Below are 18,674 nucleotides of genomic sequence, written 5' to 3' on the forward strand. Positions count from 1 at the left end.
TTAAAAAACAGGTTTATCCCACCAAATATTAATTAATTTCTGAACTCCTAAAACTTTATGAATATGAACTTGTTTTCTTTGCAGGATTTGAGGTCTGATAGCTCTGCATCTTTTTTGTTATTTCAGCCATTTCACATTTTCTGCAAATAAATGCTCTAAATTTTATTTTTATTTGGAATTTGGGAGAAATGTTGGTAATTAATTGAATAAAACAACAATGTTCATTTTACTCAAATATATGCCTATAAATAGCAAAATCAGAGAAACTGATTCAGAAACTAAATGTGGTCTCTTATTTTTTTCCCAGCACTGTAAATGTGTTTCTCTACACACTTCCACTGAGAGAACTCTTTGAATAATATGATATATTCTGAGCTGATCAAGGGTTGTTTACTGTGAAAAGAATTCAACAGAGACAACAAACACCTCAACATCAATGAATGAGTGTGTTTGAAATTAAATGCTTTTTGCATGCCTCTGCTTTAATGCGAATAAACTAAACTAAGGGTAGTCTTATACTTGGTCCCAATATCGTGTGAGTATATGCTATATTTTGCAAACAGCTTCCCATGGGGGCTGCATTGCTCGCTCACACACTCCAGTGGTGTGCTGTCCTGGATAAACTCCAGCCAGCAGTCTGTCGAATATAACAGCAAATCCTGTCAGGACAGCCATCCAGCAGGAACACACTCTCTCTAGCTAAATCCCAGCCAGGGTTTAAGCTCACAGGGAGGCGCACGCAGAGAGGATGCGTTTGGATTCTGTTGAGCTGTTTGAGTGAATATCATTAGGCTTCATGTTTACAGGGGACTTTTTTCCATTTTTTTTCCTGCAGACAGAGAAGCACCGTGTACACCTTTCTCCTGCTGCTGCTGCTGCTGGGTGAGTGTGAGAAGTTAGATGAGGAGGAGAGATGGAGAGGAAGCTTCAGCTCTGAGAGGAGTCGACCTAAATCATGGCACCAATTATCTTTATAGACCCCAGGGAGGAGGACTCGTGTTAGACAGAAGAAATTAATGAAGGAGTGAAACGATTAAAATGCTCGGGTCTGGTCTCCAGATAGACACGCTACTTCTGTCAGAACCAGCACTCCCAGCTCCAGGCTCGAGCTGGACGGAGGAGTGAGAGGGACGAGAAATGGGAAAATAAGGAAAAGCGGGAAATCTTCTCAGCACTGTAAGAAAAAGCAGGTGAGCACCGCTTTACACTTTTCTCCGCTCTTTATCCCGGGTTATTTTACGTTGCTGAGTTATACATATGTATAAACGAGCAGGAAGCGCAGAGTTCCTGTTTAATAATAAAGAGGTTATGAATAATGTTTAAAGTTTCCTCATTTTCTTGTAGGACTCCGCGCTACTTCTCCTTTTTGTTCTTAATGCCTAAACGCTACGTGTTTCTTTTGTTCAGAGTAGTTTCAACTAGTGGTGGGATATACGACACTATTTTATCAATTAAATACACGATACTTACATCGTGATAAACATTGGTACAAGATAGCAAACGTTCATTTTTTCCATCTAATTATCTAAAAAATATATATTTACGATTTGATGGCCAAAGATGGCCAAACTTTTTTTTTTTTTTTTTAGGTTAGATTATATTTTTAGGTTGGTTCAGTATAACAAAGTTAATATACAGCTCTGGAAAAAAATAAGAGATCACTTAAAATTGATTAATTTCTTTGATTTTATCAAATTGAAAACCTCTGGAATATAATCAAGAGGAAGATGGATGGTCACAAGCCATCAAACCAAGCTGAACTGCTTAAATTTTACCAGCGGTTATTCAAAAGCAGTGAGTAAGACTGGTGGATGAGAACCTGCCAAAACAGTGATTAAAAACCACCAAATATTGATGTCTGAACTCTTAAAACTTTATGAAAATTAGCTTGTTTTTTTTTTTTTGCATTATTTGAGGTCTAAAAGCTCTGCGTCTTTTTTGTTATTTCAGCCATTTTTCCAATGGATATATTTTTATTGGGAATTTGGGAGAAATGTTGTCCGTAGTTTACAGAATATAACAACAATGTTTATTTCACTCAAACATACCTATAAATAACAAAATTAGAGAAACTGATCCAGAAACTAAACTGGTCTCTTAATTTTTTCCAGAGTTGTATATTGTTTGTATACAACTTTACTATATATTAAACATGTAGATCATGTTTGTATTATACTCTTATAGGTTATACAGTGCTCCTGTCATGTAGTTATTTGCCATTAAAAAAAGTAATTGTAACATAATTTCATTGTAACATTAATACAACCACAATTCAACATTTATCCAATGCTCTCTTCTATCTGGGATATTAAGATTATTGTGGATACCCTCTCTGCTAAAAAATCCAGCTCAAGACCAGCTGGTCATCCAAAAAAAACATACCCTATGCTGGTAGGCTAGCTCTATAACTATCTCTTGACCAGCATAGGGTATGTTTTCGCTGGATGACCAGCTGCGTTTTTGAGCAGGGCTTCAGTGCTTTAAGAACACTCACGAACAAACTGTACATTTCATCACAAAGAGAGTCATTATTTATGTTTAACTGGATTAAGTGAAGCAGATTCTGAATATAAATGTGAGAGTAAGTAAGCACATTTGAATATTTTTTTTTTTAAGAATTACAAGTACAATGTTAAACATTGTTAATTGTAAAAATGTCTTACTCTTTCTTACTATTTCAAAATGTGTAACAGTTGTTGATGTTGTTTGATCTAGGTCTGTCTTCTGAAAGTTAGAGAGAGATAGCTTACAGACAAAAAAACAGGAACTTGTCAGCATAGTTTTTTTATGGTTTAGCTGGTCTATTCGCATGAGCAACCAGACCAAGCTTGATAACCAGTATAACCAAGCTTGACCAATAAAACCAAATTAAATTAACAATATGCTGGGCCATTGATAATACAAGAATAGGGTTTGTTTTTAACCAGCTTCTCACACACCTTGACCATCAAACCATCTAAACCAGCTACAAGCAAAAGCTTGAGCTGCACTTTTGCGCAGTGATGGCTTGTTGTTGTGTGGGTTCTTTTGTGTCAAGCTGAAAAAAGCAGTTTTACTCTAAGAGGAGAGCTTTAAAGAGCTTTTCTCTTATCCCGGATATAATCAATCAGACAACCTGGCTGAAAACAGAACTGTTAAAGGTCATTAAAGGTGATTTTGCAGTGCTGTATAATATATTCTGAAATTGTGTTTTGCTGTTTGCTTTTGGATTAGTTTTTACCACAATATACAGGAACTATAATTATTAAAACGTTGATGTCCTAGAAGAACATAGTGGTTTCTAAAGGTATAAGTTAATTTCTATTAGTGAGCAAAAATGGAAATGTTTAGTCCTAATAGTTTCTTTTATATATTTTTTATTTATTCACAGTGAAGTAATGTATGAAGATGGCTTCATTAGTTTTACACTGCAGCTTTAACAGATAATATAGTTACACAGTAGCCTAATGGAAGTCTGTGTTATCCACCCTGTAGATTCAGCATAAACCTAAGGAAACTAACTTTAAACAGCAGCCATTTCTCCCCAGTATACATAGTCTGCATCCAACAATCAAATGTTTGGTGTAAGTAGAAAAGGACACACATGCTGTTTTGAAGTAACTGTTCCTTTAAGTGTGTTAAAAAACAACAAGGTAGTTTTTACTTCATTGTTTCATCCCTTAACTCGTTTATTTATGAACCACCACCTCCCTCAGACACCCACCCACCCACAGACCTCAGCAGCAATTGGAAGTCTGCACTGAAGATCAAAAGGAGGTCAAACTGAGAAGTCCCAGTTAAAACAGGCACTCCTGCGATCAATCTCGCCTGTATACTGAGCCAGATTACTGCTGCAGCAAAGCAGAAAATCAGGCACCTTTAATTCCCAGCACATTTTGATGAGCTCAGGTTTCTCAGCTTTCCTGATTCGCTTTTTGGCTCTCCGGCCTTGGGAAGGTCTGTTGAATTGATAATAATCCATTTTGTGGAAGTTTTCTCTAATGAGAGATTAAACAGCAGACTGTACCACCAATAATGTGCAGCAAAGCAAATTTTGCCCTCGCTCGAGTGAGAGGAAGCCAGGGTGAGGAGGCTTGGAGAGGATCCAAATGGGCACTTTAATCAGGCAAGTTTTAATGCACAGCCAGTGTCCCAGTCACCTCTTGCTGCATGATTTATCTCTGACTCCTGTAATTCACAGAGCTGCCAGAGTGGCTGCACTGATAGAGTCCACCAATAAAAGCACTCATCTGATCACTGTCTTTTGTTTTGCTCAGCCAACCTGTCAATACTCTCAATCAGGCCTGATACAACTGTGTCTTTGATTTAAAGGCTCTGATTAATAGTGACAGCAGGGCTGAGAATGGACTGTGTTTCAGAGGTAGTATAATCTGTAACTTTATTTACACATCACACATTCACATGGCTGTCTTCTGTGCTGAAGCTGTGATAGACCTTTAGTTGGTGTAGATTTATCTGTACAGGATCCCATAGGATTACATCTGTGCTTTCAGATTTGTTTTTTAAAAGGCTTTCAAGAGCAAAAGCTTGCTGTTGGTGATCAGCCTGTCCTGGGTCAGCTGTCTGCTCCATGGGGTTTTTGCCTTTTCTTTCTGTGTGTAATCCCGATGCTCTGAACCAGACCTGCCTGCTCAGACGCATATAACTATTCAGGACACAATTTGACCCTGCTTGTGTCTGCAGTGCTGTACAGGCCGCAGCTGGCCACTGACTGAATACTACACAATATTTGTATAAGATGATGGTGGTCAAGGTTAGATTCTTGATTTAAAACAATTCTATTTTCAAATGTTATATCAACATAGAGCAATAAAAAGTACTATATTGTTAAATAAAACAATTAAAAACTGTGCTTAATAGTGTTCTGAAATAATAATATGGCCACTACATAGGCTTGTCACAATAACAATTTCTTGGTAGACGACACATTGTCCCAGCAATTATTGCGAAAAACAATATTTTTTACCATTGTCATGCCTGACTGTAAACAGGCAGAGAGAAAATAAGAGACACTGCTGGGGATGTAGAACGAAGCAGTAAAATTTATTGAAATAAACAAAATAAACAATATAAAAGAGGACTAGAGCAACACACTAAAGTCGGGCAAAACTGAAAACAAATAAACACTGACAAAGTAAACGGGACTGGGCCAAAAGAAACAGGGACTAAGGAATAAGTGGAACGGCCAAAACAATAAAACCAGGAAGTAGTAAGGGGAATGGGGAAAAACAAAGGGAGCACTAGACTACAAAATAGCAAACAGAAAACTACTAAGCAGAGCTTAGGAAAATGGCTAGACTAAGAAAGTAAACAGGGCAAACAAACAAAACAAGAAATAAAACAGGGATACTTAGGCCGGGAGGAGTCCAAGGAAAAAACAGGAACTAGGGAAGACAGGCTTGGGAGCTAGAACACTTTGTAGAGTAGCAAACAGGCTGGAACCACAAGGAAACACAGACCATGAGAGCGACCAATACTCGGCAACAGCAGAGAGGAGCAGCGTGCTTATAAGCAACTCTGCCCAGGTGAAGCTGATCTCTAATCAGGGCTGGATGACTGCATGAGCGTGCCCTGATTAGAAGAAGTCCATATATGGGCATAGGGTGCTTGGCTTGGCTGGACGGGCCTGACAACCATTAAGACAGTGATGACAAAGCATTTATACCCTTCATTCATACACAATTTGTAATTAATCATTTTTAATTACAATTCTTTTTTTTTTTTTTTTACAAATATTTTTTTCTTTACTTACTGCAGTTCACACTGTGTGTATGAAGTCACAGTTATTAAAGCATTGGTCATTGTATGACTGACCCAAATACTAAAATACTGTGTACTGTTACAAACAAACTTACAAAAAAAAAACCACAATAGACAATATCACAATTATCAGATATAGATAAGTCAATAATGTAATAATCATGACAGGGCTGCCATTACAAAAAGTAAAAGCTGCATGATATAAAGCTGGATGACCATATGATATGTTGTATATGTCTATGAGATTAAGATTCTGTTTAACTTCCAATATTTTATGCATTAATACAAATATGAACCATAAGATTAACACTTCCCTCTTATTTCTACAGTCATTTTTTATTTTATCGGCTCCACTAATCATAAAGGATCACTGTAGTTCCATAATATAAGTATGCAGAGAAAAAACTGGACTTCATTCTATAATTATAGAGCTACAAATTACTCTGATAAAGTCAGTGGAGTTGAAAAAATGGACAATTAATGTAGAAACAAAGAAGTGGTGTTAATGCTACAACTGATTGGTCTTTGGTCTCATTTTCTACAATTGTATAATTAGATGCTACACAGATTGCTGTGGCACAGATTGGTTTGGTCATACCAGCCTTCTAAGCTTATCATTTAATTAAAGATATTTATATTAGACTTAATAAACCCACCTAGCTACTTGTAGCCTTAAATTGCTTTAGTAATTTACTGAATTACCTAGATATTTGAAGTAAAGTCGATCCCCAACACAATTCATATTGCAAAGCATTTTATATAAAATCATATCTAATGTTTCACTACAGCATAATACAAAGCATAGTACAAAATAAACAAAACCCAGCTAATGCATGTTTCCTGCTTCCATTGAAATACTGCAATATACAGTATATCGTCTAATGGAGGAGAACATTTAAGTGCAGTGAAGTGCAGTGAAGTAAAGTTAATGTCATTGTGAGGTAGCAGTTCAGTAATGAAATGGCAAGGCTTCAGAATAACGCCAGTCATTCAAGCCCGGGGCAGGATAAAAATAGTTCATGAGTGTAATGGTATAAAGTCCTTGCCATCATGGTTGGTGTAGCCTATTGGATAATAACACTACCCTCCCAATGGTAGACTAGGATTTGATTTTACAGCTGGACAAGCCCTCCATGTTCCTTTAGTATGCATTGGACAAAACCCCTAATATTTAATGCACATATTTGTGCAACATTTTAAATGTACCAAGTGAGTGCAAAATTGGGATGGGACAGTTTTCCAGCAATGGATTAAATAAAACATATTCAGTATTAGAAACAACAATAAAGCATTTTAACTGTGTTTAAGTATTGGTTGATGAAAACAAAAATGTTCGATAATCGTTAAATTTGTGTAAATGAATACAAAATTAAATAGAAATAAAATTCAATAAAATGCTCTATATCTAATGATATAGAAAATTGTGAAACCTTCACAATACACTTACAGAAGCTTGTATGACATCCCTTTTAAATCCATAATCAATGATTTGCTGCTCTAACGACACACACTTGTTAAGATTTTTAAGGTTTGTGTCTGTGGAAAATGTAGCTTGTTCATCCAGAAGAGCATTTGTGGGGTCAGACGCTGATGTGACAAGAGAGACCAGCTTGCAATCTCTGTTGTAGTTTATCCCAAAGGTTTTTGACGGGGTTAATGGGGGTTGAGGTCAATGCTCTGCTTGGGCCAGTCAAGTTCCTCAGTTCCAGACTTACGCAACCATGCCTTGATAGACCTTGATTTGTGCACGAGGGCACAGTCATTCTGGGACAGAAAAGGACCCTCTATAAACTGTTTCAACAAAGTTTACATTTCCAAACTTTAGCACTTTAGTCTTGCACAGAGCAGTCAGTCAGGTAACGTTGTCCTGGCCTTCCCCAAACCTGGACTTACCCTTCAGACCAGCGGTTAGCGAAGCATGATTGACGCACCAGAGCACACGTCTCCACTGCTTCAGAGGCCAGTGGCGGTGTGCTTTACACCACTCAATCTGATGCTGGGCATTGTGGTTGGTGATGTAAGGCTTGCATGCTGACGCTTGCCATAGAAACCCATGTCATGAAACTCTAAGAGTAGAGTTTTTGGGCTGATGTTTTTTAATGCTACAGAAGGTTTGGAACACTGTTATTGTGTTACTAAGTAATTGTGGACCATAAAGTCTTCCATTTTTCAGTAATATCACTCAAAATACATTGCAGACTATCTAGAATGGAAGATATTGCACCAGCTGACTTGTTACAGTGGTGGCATTCTATTACAGTATCATGCTGGAGTTCAGTGAGTTCTTTAGAGCCACCCATTCTTTAACAGTTGTTGCAAAATGCATGGCAATCTGAGGCAATAGGGCTAAATACACCGAAAACACCTGAATTCAGTGGTTGAATTGTACAGTTCCTTATAGTACATTCTCAGGTGTAGTTGGGTGAATAAAACAAAAAGGTGGCCGATCCTTCGGGTCACTGCCTGAGTACGAGTCTGTATTCACATCGTGTGCTCTTTTTGTAAGCTTACTGGCAATCTCTGGCTAGTCGACTGCACGTGAAATAGGCTTGAGTCACGCTCCTCCCCCACAGCGCAAGTTCCCATCAATGGAATCAAATCTGAAACCAGGACTTTGCAAATGATATCAGCTCTAAGCGGCCAACATGTGTGTCAAATAGGAGAAGCCAGCTGTCCTCTCTGTGTTGGGGATTATGCAAATATTTGCTTGTGAATTCACATTCTAGTCTATGTTGATTTTTAATCCAATGAATCCAGTGGAGGCAATCCATATTTCAATACAGAATTTAACCTTCTACTGTAAACTGTCATGTATGTTTATCTTATTACATTAATGCATGTGCCTTCTGTAATATTCACTAAACCTCTATACCCCAATAAGCATGGATTTGCCTTGCTTCAGACTGAAACCGGCAAACAAATCTGACGCGAAGGGCCAGAGTGATGACATTCTCTCATATTTTCATTAAAAACAGCTGAACAATACCCCACTCTAAACTGTAATTTCTGCATGTCCTCTTTTCCCCTTTGGTCTTATTTTTAGTCCACATTGCTGCGGTACACAGTGTTCAAGTTCCATCTGTAAAGACCAGCACAAAGCTGATGTCAAGTTTTTTTTCTAATCACATTCTGTCTGCTGGTCTTTTGTGATAGAGCTCTTTTGAAAAATAAATTAAGCTCCTTTCTTCGCTCTCATAACAAGCACAAGAGAACTAGAAGTTAAGCCTTATGTCAGATCAGCCCAAACAAAAATGCACACTCATGCTTATCCGGTACCTATTGTTCTAATTTGTTAATTTGTCTACTTGATCATTTTTTTATCTGTTTATCAAGATTAATTTGTCTATTCAGAATCAGAAAATGTGAACCAAAGGCTAATTTTCCTTTCACAAGTAAAGTGGTTTAACAAAAACTTCCAAGTCTCAAACCTCCACCCTCGCCTCCTCGCAAACCACTGAGTATATTCAAAAAACTATTTAAATCCTTTTCTGTATCCTTAAAAAATAAAGAGACTTTCACTGAAAAAAGCCCATACATACACAAATTGCCACCTACTTTCATACTCCCTCCTCTGCAAGACGTCTGTGACAGCTGTGGGAATGTATACTGATGTGTACTGAATGAATGCCTCTTGTAATCATGTTCGTTACAGGCCTGAAGCCTCTGCAGTTTTCCTTTATCTCTCTCACACACTCCTTTAGTCAAGAGCACAGAAATCAGTCTTACTTGTGCATATTCTAAGATATGAAAACCTGTATTATATGCTAAAGTCACAGTCCATTGGCTAAAAAATGCAATATTTGAATATAAAAACAGACAGTGTGGGACACATGCAGCACACAGCCCAGAAAAGCCTTGGAGCTTTGTTTATCTACTGTAAATACATTCTTGTATCCTGTCTATTTTATATTTAAGCCATTCTCTTGATTTGATAATGTGTTATCCGTACCTCTGGCAAGCACAAGGGGAAAAACACTCTGCTGTTCTTTAGAACTGCCATTGTCCCCCCACTCCCCACTCCCCACTCCATCCAGCACCTGTTATTTGGTTGGGGGCTTTTTAATACTCATGATTGTGGCCATGCAGCTTTCTGCTGAGGGTAGCGACAGAGCCAGGTGCCAGACCAATAAACAGCACCCTCTCATATGCAGCCGCTATTGTTGCTCTATCTGAGGAATTCTAATTGGTGATTCACGAGTGGCTGGGGTTATTTCTCACTCAGGCTGGGTAAGAATAGCACCACAGTGTGAGAAAGAGAGGGCAACACAGTCAGTCCTGCCCGTTCCCTGTCGGCACACTGAGGGCAAATGTCAGGCCAGCTACGGAGGTCAGTGACCTCTCACACTAACTCGGAAAGAATATATTAGAAAAAGTTGAATAAAACCTGCTTAAGTTCCAAATCTTGAAGGTTGTTGTTTAAGTCTGACCTCAACATTGACCTTTCACACAAGGGTACACTGACCAGGCCTGCTCATAGTGATCTAAAACCTAATAGCATGAAACTGATGCACTGTACGAAATGTGTATCATGAGATTTATGTTTCTCTGAGGTTTGTGAACAAATTGGAATAGATATACTGTCCACACTGTGCAGCGGTATTCATTGTTGGACATGTTTGCTTATTATTGGTAATGGAAAATGTAATCGAACATAGAATCATCCCACCAGTAAACTAAACAATCGATGGATTAATTTAAATTATCCAATAATCCATAAAGAAATATAGTATCAAAGAGCAGCTTTAAAAAACATTTTATATACTGGACATTTCTATAAATAAATAAATTGTACTAAGAAAGAGGAAGAATTATGAAATATTGTATCCTGCGACACCATTAAACACTGATAAGTTTTAGTCAGTTATGATATCATAAATATCCCAAATCATTGCAGCCTTAGGCAGCACATTATTAAAGAAAAAAAACGCAAAAATGGTGAGCAAAGTTTTTTGAGGTGCTCTTACACTGTAATTTTTTTTTTAAATGCGCTACAAAAAGAAGAGTGCCACATTTTCCACAAATATTTATCTTGGTTAACTTAAAATGTATTGTTAAGGTTTTGTCCTAAATACTTCCTAAAGTCTTTAGAAATAGCAATTCAAACTTGTGTTTGGATATTTTTTTGTACAATGTAGCAAAAAGTGTTCTATTTTTTTTTTTCAGAATTTCCATTTAAGACTGTAGACAAAAGTGGAACTCCTTTTCTGTACTATATTGAACCCTTTAGCCTGGCAAAGAACACAAAAAAATCATTGCTTTTATTAAGGATATTTTAAGGAACCACTGTTTGTAGGTAATTACACATGTGCAAAAAGGATGATCAAACATTTAAATAGTACAGTTTAGTATAATTTATTTATAATTTATTTATTATTTACAATAATGCTGTACTGATGTAGTCTGTAATGCTGATTCAGGGGTAAATCTGTAGTGCTGGTGTAGAGTTATTTGCATGCCAATAGACTGTGTAGGTGATGTTGTCTCTGTTGTCTCTCCATTAATTAATGGCCTATTCCGTTGGCTGCAACCTGATAAAGCTGTCCAGTATTGATGAGTGTCATTTGTTGACGTGACTGGAGGTCAGGGCTCCTTCGTGGTTCTGAATTAAGAACTCAAGAAGGTGAAAAGGTCAATGCAGAACTCTGTAACTGGCTATGTGTGTGTGAGGTCCAGAGAATAAATGGGCTGTGAGTAGTTCAATCTGATTGGCAATAACATGCTCTCTGGCATAGTTGCCTGCATTAGATAAGAATTTGGCTGGGTTTGAAATCTAAACGGGTGAACTGTGGTGTTACGCAAAACCAATTCTATGAAACATCATGTTGATCAGTCAGGGGAAAAAGCGCCAATTATGTTATGAATGTTACAAAATCGTCCATGTTATAAATAGCTGTCGTGATAGATGATGACATAATGCAGAGCAGTATGGGGCTTCAGAGATTGCGTGATCAAAGAAATGCAAAAAAAGCATTTCACCAAGCATGAAATGGACTGTGTGTTTCACCTGAGCGTAATGAGCTCGAGCTCAGACTTAACTATGTGTAAATTGGGAAGTCATTGTGGTGTTAGGAACTCTATCGTACTGAAACTGAGATAAAGAAATGAATAATGAATGCAAAGGTGAGAAGAGAGACACAAAGAGAGGTAGTCGGGTCTGGTCAGAGTCAGTCCTGACACTTTTTGAGCACTGTCCAGGCTCATCTGGCGCACCTGTCAGTGCTCGTCTCTTATATATCGAATAGAAGGATCAACACATTAATTTATGTAAGCTGGGCTCTGGGCTCCACAGGCTGGCTGCATGGTGTTAGGACAGCTATGTCCAGCTCTGCCCCTGCCAGCCCCACATTATGAGTCAGCGCTTCCATGCAGTAGAGGACCCTCTGCATGAATAGTGGAGATGGGACAACACTGAAAGCTTTAGAGCTTTAGAACAGCGTTCTGCTTCAATCTTGTGCTTTCTGTAGGGAGAGATGGAAAAGCGTTGACTGTGTGTGAGGGAGAAAAAGCAAGAGACTTTCAGCGGCTCAGGTTTGAATGGATATCTATGGTACTTATGAGTGTGTTTTTTTTATGTGTGCACAGAGTGTACTTTAGTATTGGAGTCTTTTATCAAACTGTGTGTTAAAGGCGCATTTTAATGCATGTAAATACAGTTTGTATTTGCAAAGTTGGAAAGGCAATTATATTATGTTACACAAAGTACCTGGAGACTTCCCACTGAATTAAAGCTCACAATTAAATAAAGATTAAAGAAAGCCTTATTCAAGGATTTCTACTTTATTATACTAAGTTAGATGTTTCTGTTCCACACAGCTTATGCTAATTCAATACAGTATTGATTTTAGTTCTTGTTAGTGGCTTAGATGTTAATAAGGAAAGAACAGTTGTTGCTGGCTTTTCATTTTAAGGAAAGGAATTTGCTTACACCAAGAAAGTTCCCTGCTCTGTCAGCTTAGTGAGTCAAAAGAAGTCAGGAAATTCAGTTCAGTTCCTTTTTATGGGTTGCTGTATGTTGCAATGTGTTTTTTTTTTTTTTTTTTCAAATATATTTTAAAACCAGGGATTGTGTTTATATTAAATAGTTTGAACAGGACTTTAAAATATACTATAGGTTACATTTGAAATTTGATAACAGAAACTTTCATAGCTATTAAATTCTCCACAGAGCAGTTGTGTTCATGCAGTGCTTCAAATTCTTCACTTTTTGCTCAAGCAGTAGCTCTGTGTGCAGATCTGCAGTAGGTGGTCAAATTCTCATTTAAACCCAGTTTCCACCACATGCGCTCCTGGCCTCAGGTAAAACCAGTGGCCAGTGTGACTACAATCCATAGACCTGCCTCTTTACATTTGCCCCTCCAGCTGTCTCACAGCATGCTCTGCTCCAGATAGCTGGCCAGAAAGAGCGTTTGTTGCTGTGCTTTCCACATGGTGCTTAAATGAAACCTTGGCAAACTGCCGAGAACAGTTAAGTGTAGCTTTTTTTAAAGGCAGGAGCAAAATAAGATTTTTGGGACACTTGATTTTTAAAATAATTTTAAAATGTATTTGCTCTCCTGGGACTAACAAAAGGTAGAAGCTTGCAAATAACAGATTTTAATTTAAAATCTATTTTCTTTTGGGCTGTAGGTTGCCTGGGGATGAATGTTTGTGTCAAACTCAAGATAAAACCGAGATCAAGTCAGATCTGAACCTTCAAACCTCTGGTTATGAGAACTTGTACAACGGAAGCAACAAGGTGAGTGTCACTCTAACAAATGAATGAGCCAATACAATACATCGATATTTAGAGTGATGGATTTAATTTTATTACAAAAATATCAATAGGTAAAACATTTTTCATTTAGTCTGTCAATAACTTTCAATTACATTCTCTTGGGTAGCATGGAAGGGTACATGATTTATCACACATCAAAATATCAATTTACATAAATTCTAAATTACATGCATGTTTCAACCAACAGCTCACAAACTGTTTGTTTGCAATATACAGCATTCAGAACACATTAATACTGATCAATATTAAAGTATGACGTGGAGATGTCATCTCTTGTTAATCAGCATTGTAAATATTAGCTAATTTGCTACTTTTCTTTCTGTGGTTCCAACAGGCAGGAGGTAAGATGTTTGTGGAGGTGTGTGGCCAGCAGGGGGTGCAGACACTCCTGCTGCTGTGGTGTCTAAGCTTGTCAGCAGCTGATCTGTCCTGGCCATGCCCACAAAAGTGCACCTGTCGACAGGAGACGTTAGAAATCAACTGCTCCTCAAAACACTTGACAAATGTTCCTGAAGGCCTGCCTAACAACGGCAAGCGCCTGGATCTTTCCGGCAATCGCTTAAAGACTTTAGGTCGGCGACAGTTCTATGGCATGTCCAAGCTGGAGGATCTGGACCTAGGTGAGAACATTATATCTATGATTGAGGTGGAGGCATTCCAGGGTCTTAAAAATCTTAAGTTCTTACGAATCAAAAACAACCGTCTAAAGATAATCCCTGTTGGCGTTTTCTCTGGCTTGTCCAACCTTCGCAGCTTGGATCTCAGTAAAAATGAGATACTTGTGTTTCTGGATTACACATTTCAGGAAATGGGAAATCTGAGGGAAATGAACGCTGGGGAGAATGACCTGGTGTTCATTTCGCAGAGGGCATTTGTTGGCCTGCAGAGTTTACAGGAACTGATTGTGGATCGCAGTAACCTAACCTCCATTCCTACTGAAGCTTTTTCACAGCTTCAGAGCCTGAGCAAGATGCGTCTGCGAAGACTCACAATCAGCATCTTGCCCAACAATGCCTTCCGCCGGCTGCACCAGCTGCGCACCCTGCAGATCCTTCAGTGGCCCTCCCTGGAGAGCTTAAACAGCAACAGCCTCATTGGTCTCAACCTTACCACTCTTGTCATCAGCAACTGCAATCTGAGTGCCGTACCATATGCCGCCCTGCGTCATTTGGGTTACCTACGCTACCTTGACCTCTCCTACAACCCGATCACATCTATACAGGGCAACCTTCTAGGGGAAATGCTCAGACTGCAGGAGTTTCACCTGGCAGGTGGAAGTCTTCTGCGCATCGAGCCAGGTGCCTTCAGAGGACTGGTCAACTTTCGACTACTCAATGTATCCTCAAATCGACTCACCACCCTGGAGGAGAGTGCCTTCCACTCAGTGGGGAACCTAGAGACCTTGAGGCTGGATCGAAACCCCCTGACTTGTGACTGCCGGCTTCTGTGGGTAGTGCGAAGGAGGTTTAGGCTGAACTTTAACGGTCGCCAACCTTCATGTTCTTCCCCTGAACTTGTGCGAAAGAGGGAGTTCCGTGACTTTTCGGATGCAGAGCTTCCTATAGTGTTCATCTGCAAGCAGCCACGGATTGTGGACCGGCAGACACAGGAGGCTTCAGTGGATGAGGGAACACATGTACAATTTGAATGCAAAGCAGATGGGTATCCGCAGCCTTCTATAACTTGGCTGTCTCCCCATCAGACTCAGATTGGGTCTGTGGGGAGAATAAGAGTACTTGCAAATGGAAGTCTGGAGTTGCGCTGCGCTCAGGTACAGGACAGCGGTACCTACCTTTGCACTGCAGCTAATCCTGCAGGGAATGACAGTATCTCTGCAAGTCTTCAGGTACGGAGTTTTCCTCGAAACTACACAAGTTCCTATTTTTCTGATGACGCCTGGGTTGAGACCTCGTTGCCTCCTTCCACCAACTCTTCAGCAGAAGTGTCAAACCCTTACCCCTTTGATGCCAAGACCCTTGTTATTGCCACTACTATGGGCTTCCTTTCTTTCCTGAGCTCAGTGGCCATTTGTTTTGTTTTTATGTTCTTCTGGAGCCAAAGTAAAGGCCAGATCAAGCACACAGCCACCATTGACTTTGTGCCACGTTCATCTATGGGTGGAGGGGGTGACGGTGCAGACACTGGAAGGTTTACAATGAAACTCATATGAAGTCATTAAAGGACTTTTAGTGAAGTGTTGGCGTGTAGCTAGCGGTAACAGGTAAGGTAAGCAAAAACAGCAGGCCTACTTACTGTACTGTAAATCAGAACATGCGATCACTGCTACTTCTATCAAGTATGTCATTTATATGATCAAGTCAGGCTGGTGTCATTTTGGCTCATTTGATTTTCATTACTGTACATTTAAAACAACTGGGCCTTTTGTCAGAAAGACCATGTTTTAAATACTGAGAAATAGTAAGCATTTATAATGTATATGCATGCAGCAAACAACTGCCTTGATTTAGTATAGTACAATAAGCCACGAAACAGCTTTCTGTTAAACTGGTAATCAGTGTATGGTACTTTTCAGGCTACCTTTATCTTATATTTATTGTAAATTATAAACAAATTCTTGGACATGTTAAGAACACAGTTTGATCCTATGAGAATAGGACAGAAACTGTGGAACTGTGGTACTGTGAATATATTGGAATGGAATGTATTAGTGTGTTTGTATGGAATTTATATTAATATTTACATTAATATTAACGTAATAATTTATGTGAAATGAGAATGCTGCCTTTATTTGATAAGAGAGTATACAAAATAAGAGAATGCAAATCATAACATTTAGAATTGTCACACCTATTATAAAGTATAATTAGACTGTAAATTACTAAAATAACTAATATAAGTTTGGCTAACAGTGTCCAAGATGATTTATTCGTATACCATTTAAGGACCCTAGTTTTTCTAAAGCAACATAGTGGTACAGTAGTGTTTACTCTTAGTAAACTGAAAGTAAAACTTGGGTTATGATTTTACAGTTATTTACAACGCTTTTTGGAAACTCACTCCAAACCAGGCATAACAAAAACACAATAGCTGGTATGTAAGAACATTTAGTGTAAAGAATGATGTTGTTATAGTAAAGAAATTATATGCTTTTCAGTTTTATATTACCTAGTATTCGGGTTGTTTGCACTTCAGTTCAATTGTCGTGGTCAAATAATCAGTATTATTTTTAAACTTGGTATTGCATACATGTATTTATTACTTCTGTAAAAGTGTGTCTTTTTAACCGTGTTAATTATGTTTAATGAATAAAAAAAAAACAGTTTGGATGTGTCTTAGGAATGTATAAATGTCATAACCAAATAGCACATTGTGCTCATATGAGATAAGATGCTTTGCAGGATATTGTATTTAATTGTACATACTTTATACTTCTGTCACATAATGTTGTTTTGCTAACTTATTTATAAAGTGTAGGATTTTGCATTTTAAACTATTAAAGACTATGCAAATCTGATGGTTGGGAAGCTGTTTTAATTAATTGCATTTGGTGGTAATAAATAAGAACAATCCTGGCCCCTGATCTTACACTCTGTTTCTCATCACAGTTTTGAAATACAGTGTCCTCTATTATGTCTGGGATTTTATTTCTTGATATATCCCTCCACTCCCAGTTTAAAATGTCCATTCAAACCATTAACACTTTTTATACAGTCCCTTCTAATTTTACATTTTAGGGCACCATAATGTGTGATTTTTCAGGTGTGCTCCATAAGCTTCATTAGTTCATAAGGCATTAGACACTTAGGCTTGGAGCTATTTGGAGTATGTACTTGTCATTACTTAACACAAGCTATGTCAACAACAGCCAGAGAAGCTATTATGAGGTTTAAGAAGATAGCTCACACAGTATGCCCTTTCATCACTAATGGACTGGTAGGCCAAGGAAGACCTCCACTGTTAATGGCAAAAGAATCCTCACTTATCTTCAGATAAATCCTCAGTTGTCTGTCTGACATCTGTCTGTCTTGTCTGTTAATTCTGGAAAAATACCTTTTTCTGACAGACGAGACCAACATTAAAACCTGTATCAGAGAGGGACGAGTAAAAAACAACAACATTCATCTTCATTGATGTAACTGCTAACAGCAGTAACACAACAAAATCTGAGAAAGAGTGTGTAGAAACATCTTATCTGCTCATTTTCCAGTAAATGAGTCCGAACCCTTTGGGTGGTGATTCCTCCTACAGCAACACGATGATCACAGACATAGTGCTAATGCAAAACAGGTGTTTTCAGAGTAAAAAAAGAAGCAGGATCCTGCCAGTCAACTGATTTAAATTCAATTGAGCGTGTGTTCCATATGCTGAAGAGAAAGCTCAAGGGACAAAGCCTTGAAATGAGCAAGACTTGGCAAAGCATAACCAGATAAGATTCTCAGCACCTGGTGAAGAGTCTGAGAATCAAAGACTTTACGAAATTGTTGCATGCAGGTGATGCTGCATTATTGTACCTACTATTATTTCCCAAACATTATGGTGCCCTAAAATGAGGAATATTGTGAAAAAACTGTAGATTCTCAATATGATGAGTCCAGAATGTATAAACATAATCTGAAAATGAGGATAATCACATTTTATGGGTTTGATTTTAAATGTTTATCTGTGCAAAGCAGAAGGGCATATCATGGAAAATGTGTCTTTGTGCCTCATTATGGAGCCACTGTAAAGACTTATTTGTATAAATGTCTAATAACTGTTGTCTAAAGGGTAGTGAAATAATAAAAGCTTCTGTTTTACTGCAGATACTTCTTTGCATGTACTCTAAACAGGAGATGCAGTAATGTTATGGTATAGAATCTGTTTAATTAACACCATAAATCTTTAACTCATTTGCTGTGCCTCTTAAAGCGTTTTTTCCTCCACCTGCCTCAAACGTCCATTTGATTTACTTATGTTTTCGCACCTTTCTCATTCAGTGTTCATAATGAAATTAAACACTGCCGTTGCTCGGTGAGATGCATGTTGATAAATCTGCTGTTTTGACAGCTGTCCCGTTGGAGGACAGAATGTGAAGCCAGAAGGTCAGTGTTCTGTTTGAATGCTGTTGCCATGCTGGGGACCTTAATCAAGCCTCCTCGGATTTATTTGGGATTCTGCCGTGAGAGAATTTGCTCATGCA

At 38.3% G+C, this 18,674-nt stretch overlaps 1 protein-coding gene across 2 annotated transcripts; it reads left to right on the plus strand.

Annotated features, from left to right (window-relative positions):
* The first annotated feature begins 591 nt into the window (after positions 1-591).
* lingo4b (leucine rich repeat and Ig domain containing 4b) lies at positions 592-18,388 on the plus strand. Of its 2 annotated transcripts, none has more exons than XM_022673519.2 (3): positions 592-1,190; positions 13,387-13,495; positions 13,869-18,388. In XM_022673519.2, exon 3 carries the CDS (start codon positions 13,881-13,883, stop codon positions 15,702-15,704), a length of 1,824 nt encoding a protein of 607 aa, XP_022529240.2. In that variant the 5' UTR covers positions 592-1,190; positions 13,387-13,495; positions 13,869-13,880; the 3' UTR covers positions 15,705-18,388. The 2 variants fall into 2 exon arrangements, with proteins under 2 accessions (XP_022529240.2, XP_007249823.3); XM_007249761.4 differs by lacking the exon at positions 592-1,190 and adding an exon at positions 12,072-12,288.
* The last annotated feature ends 286 nt before the right edge of the window (positions 18,389-18,674 follow it).

Source organism: Astyanax mexicanus, chromosome 6 (genome assembly GCF_023375975.1).
Source record: "Astyanax mexicanus isolate ESR-SI-001 chromosome 6, AstMex3_surface, whole genome shotgun sequence".
NCBI classification, from domain to species: Eukaryota; Metazoa; Chordata; class Actinopteri; order Characiformes; family Acestrorhamphidae; genus Astyanax; species Astyanax mexicanus.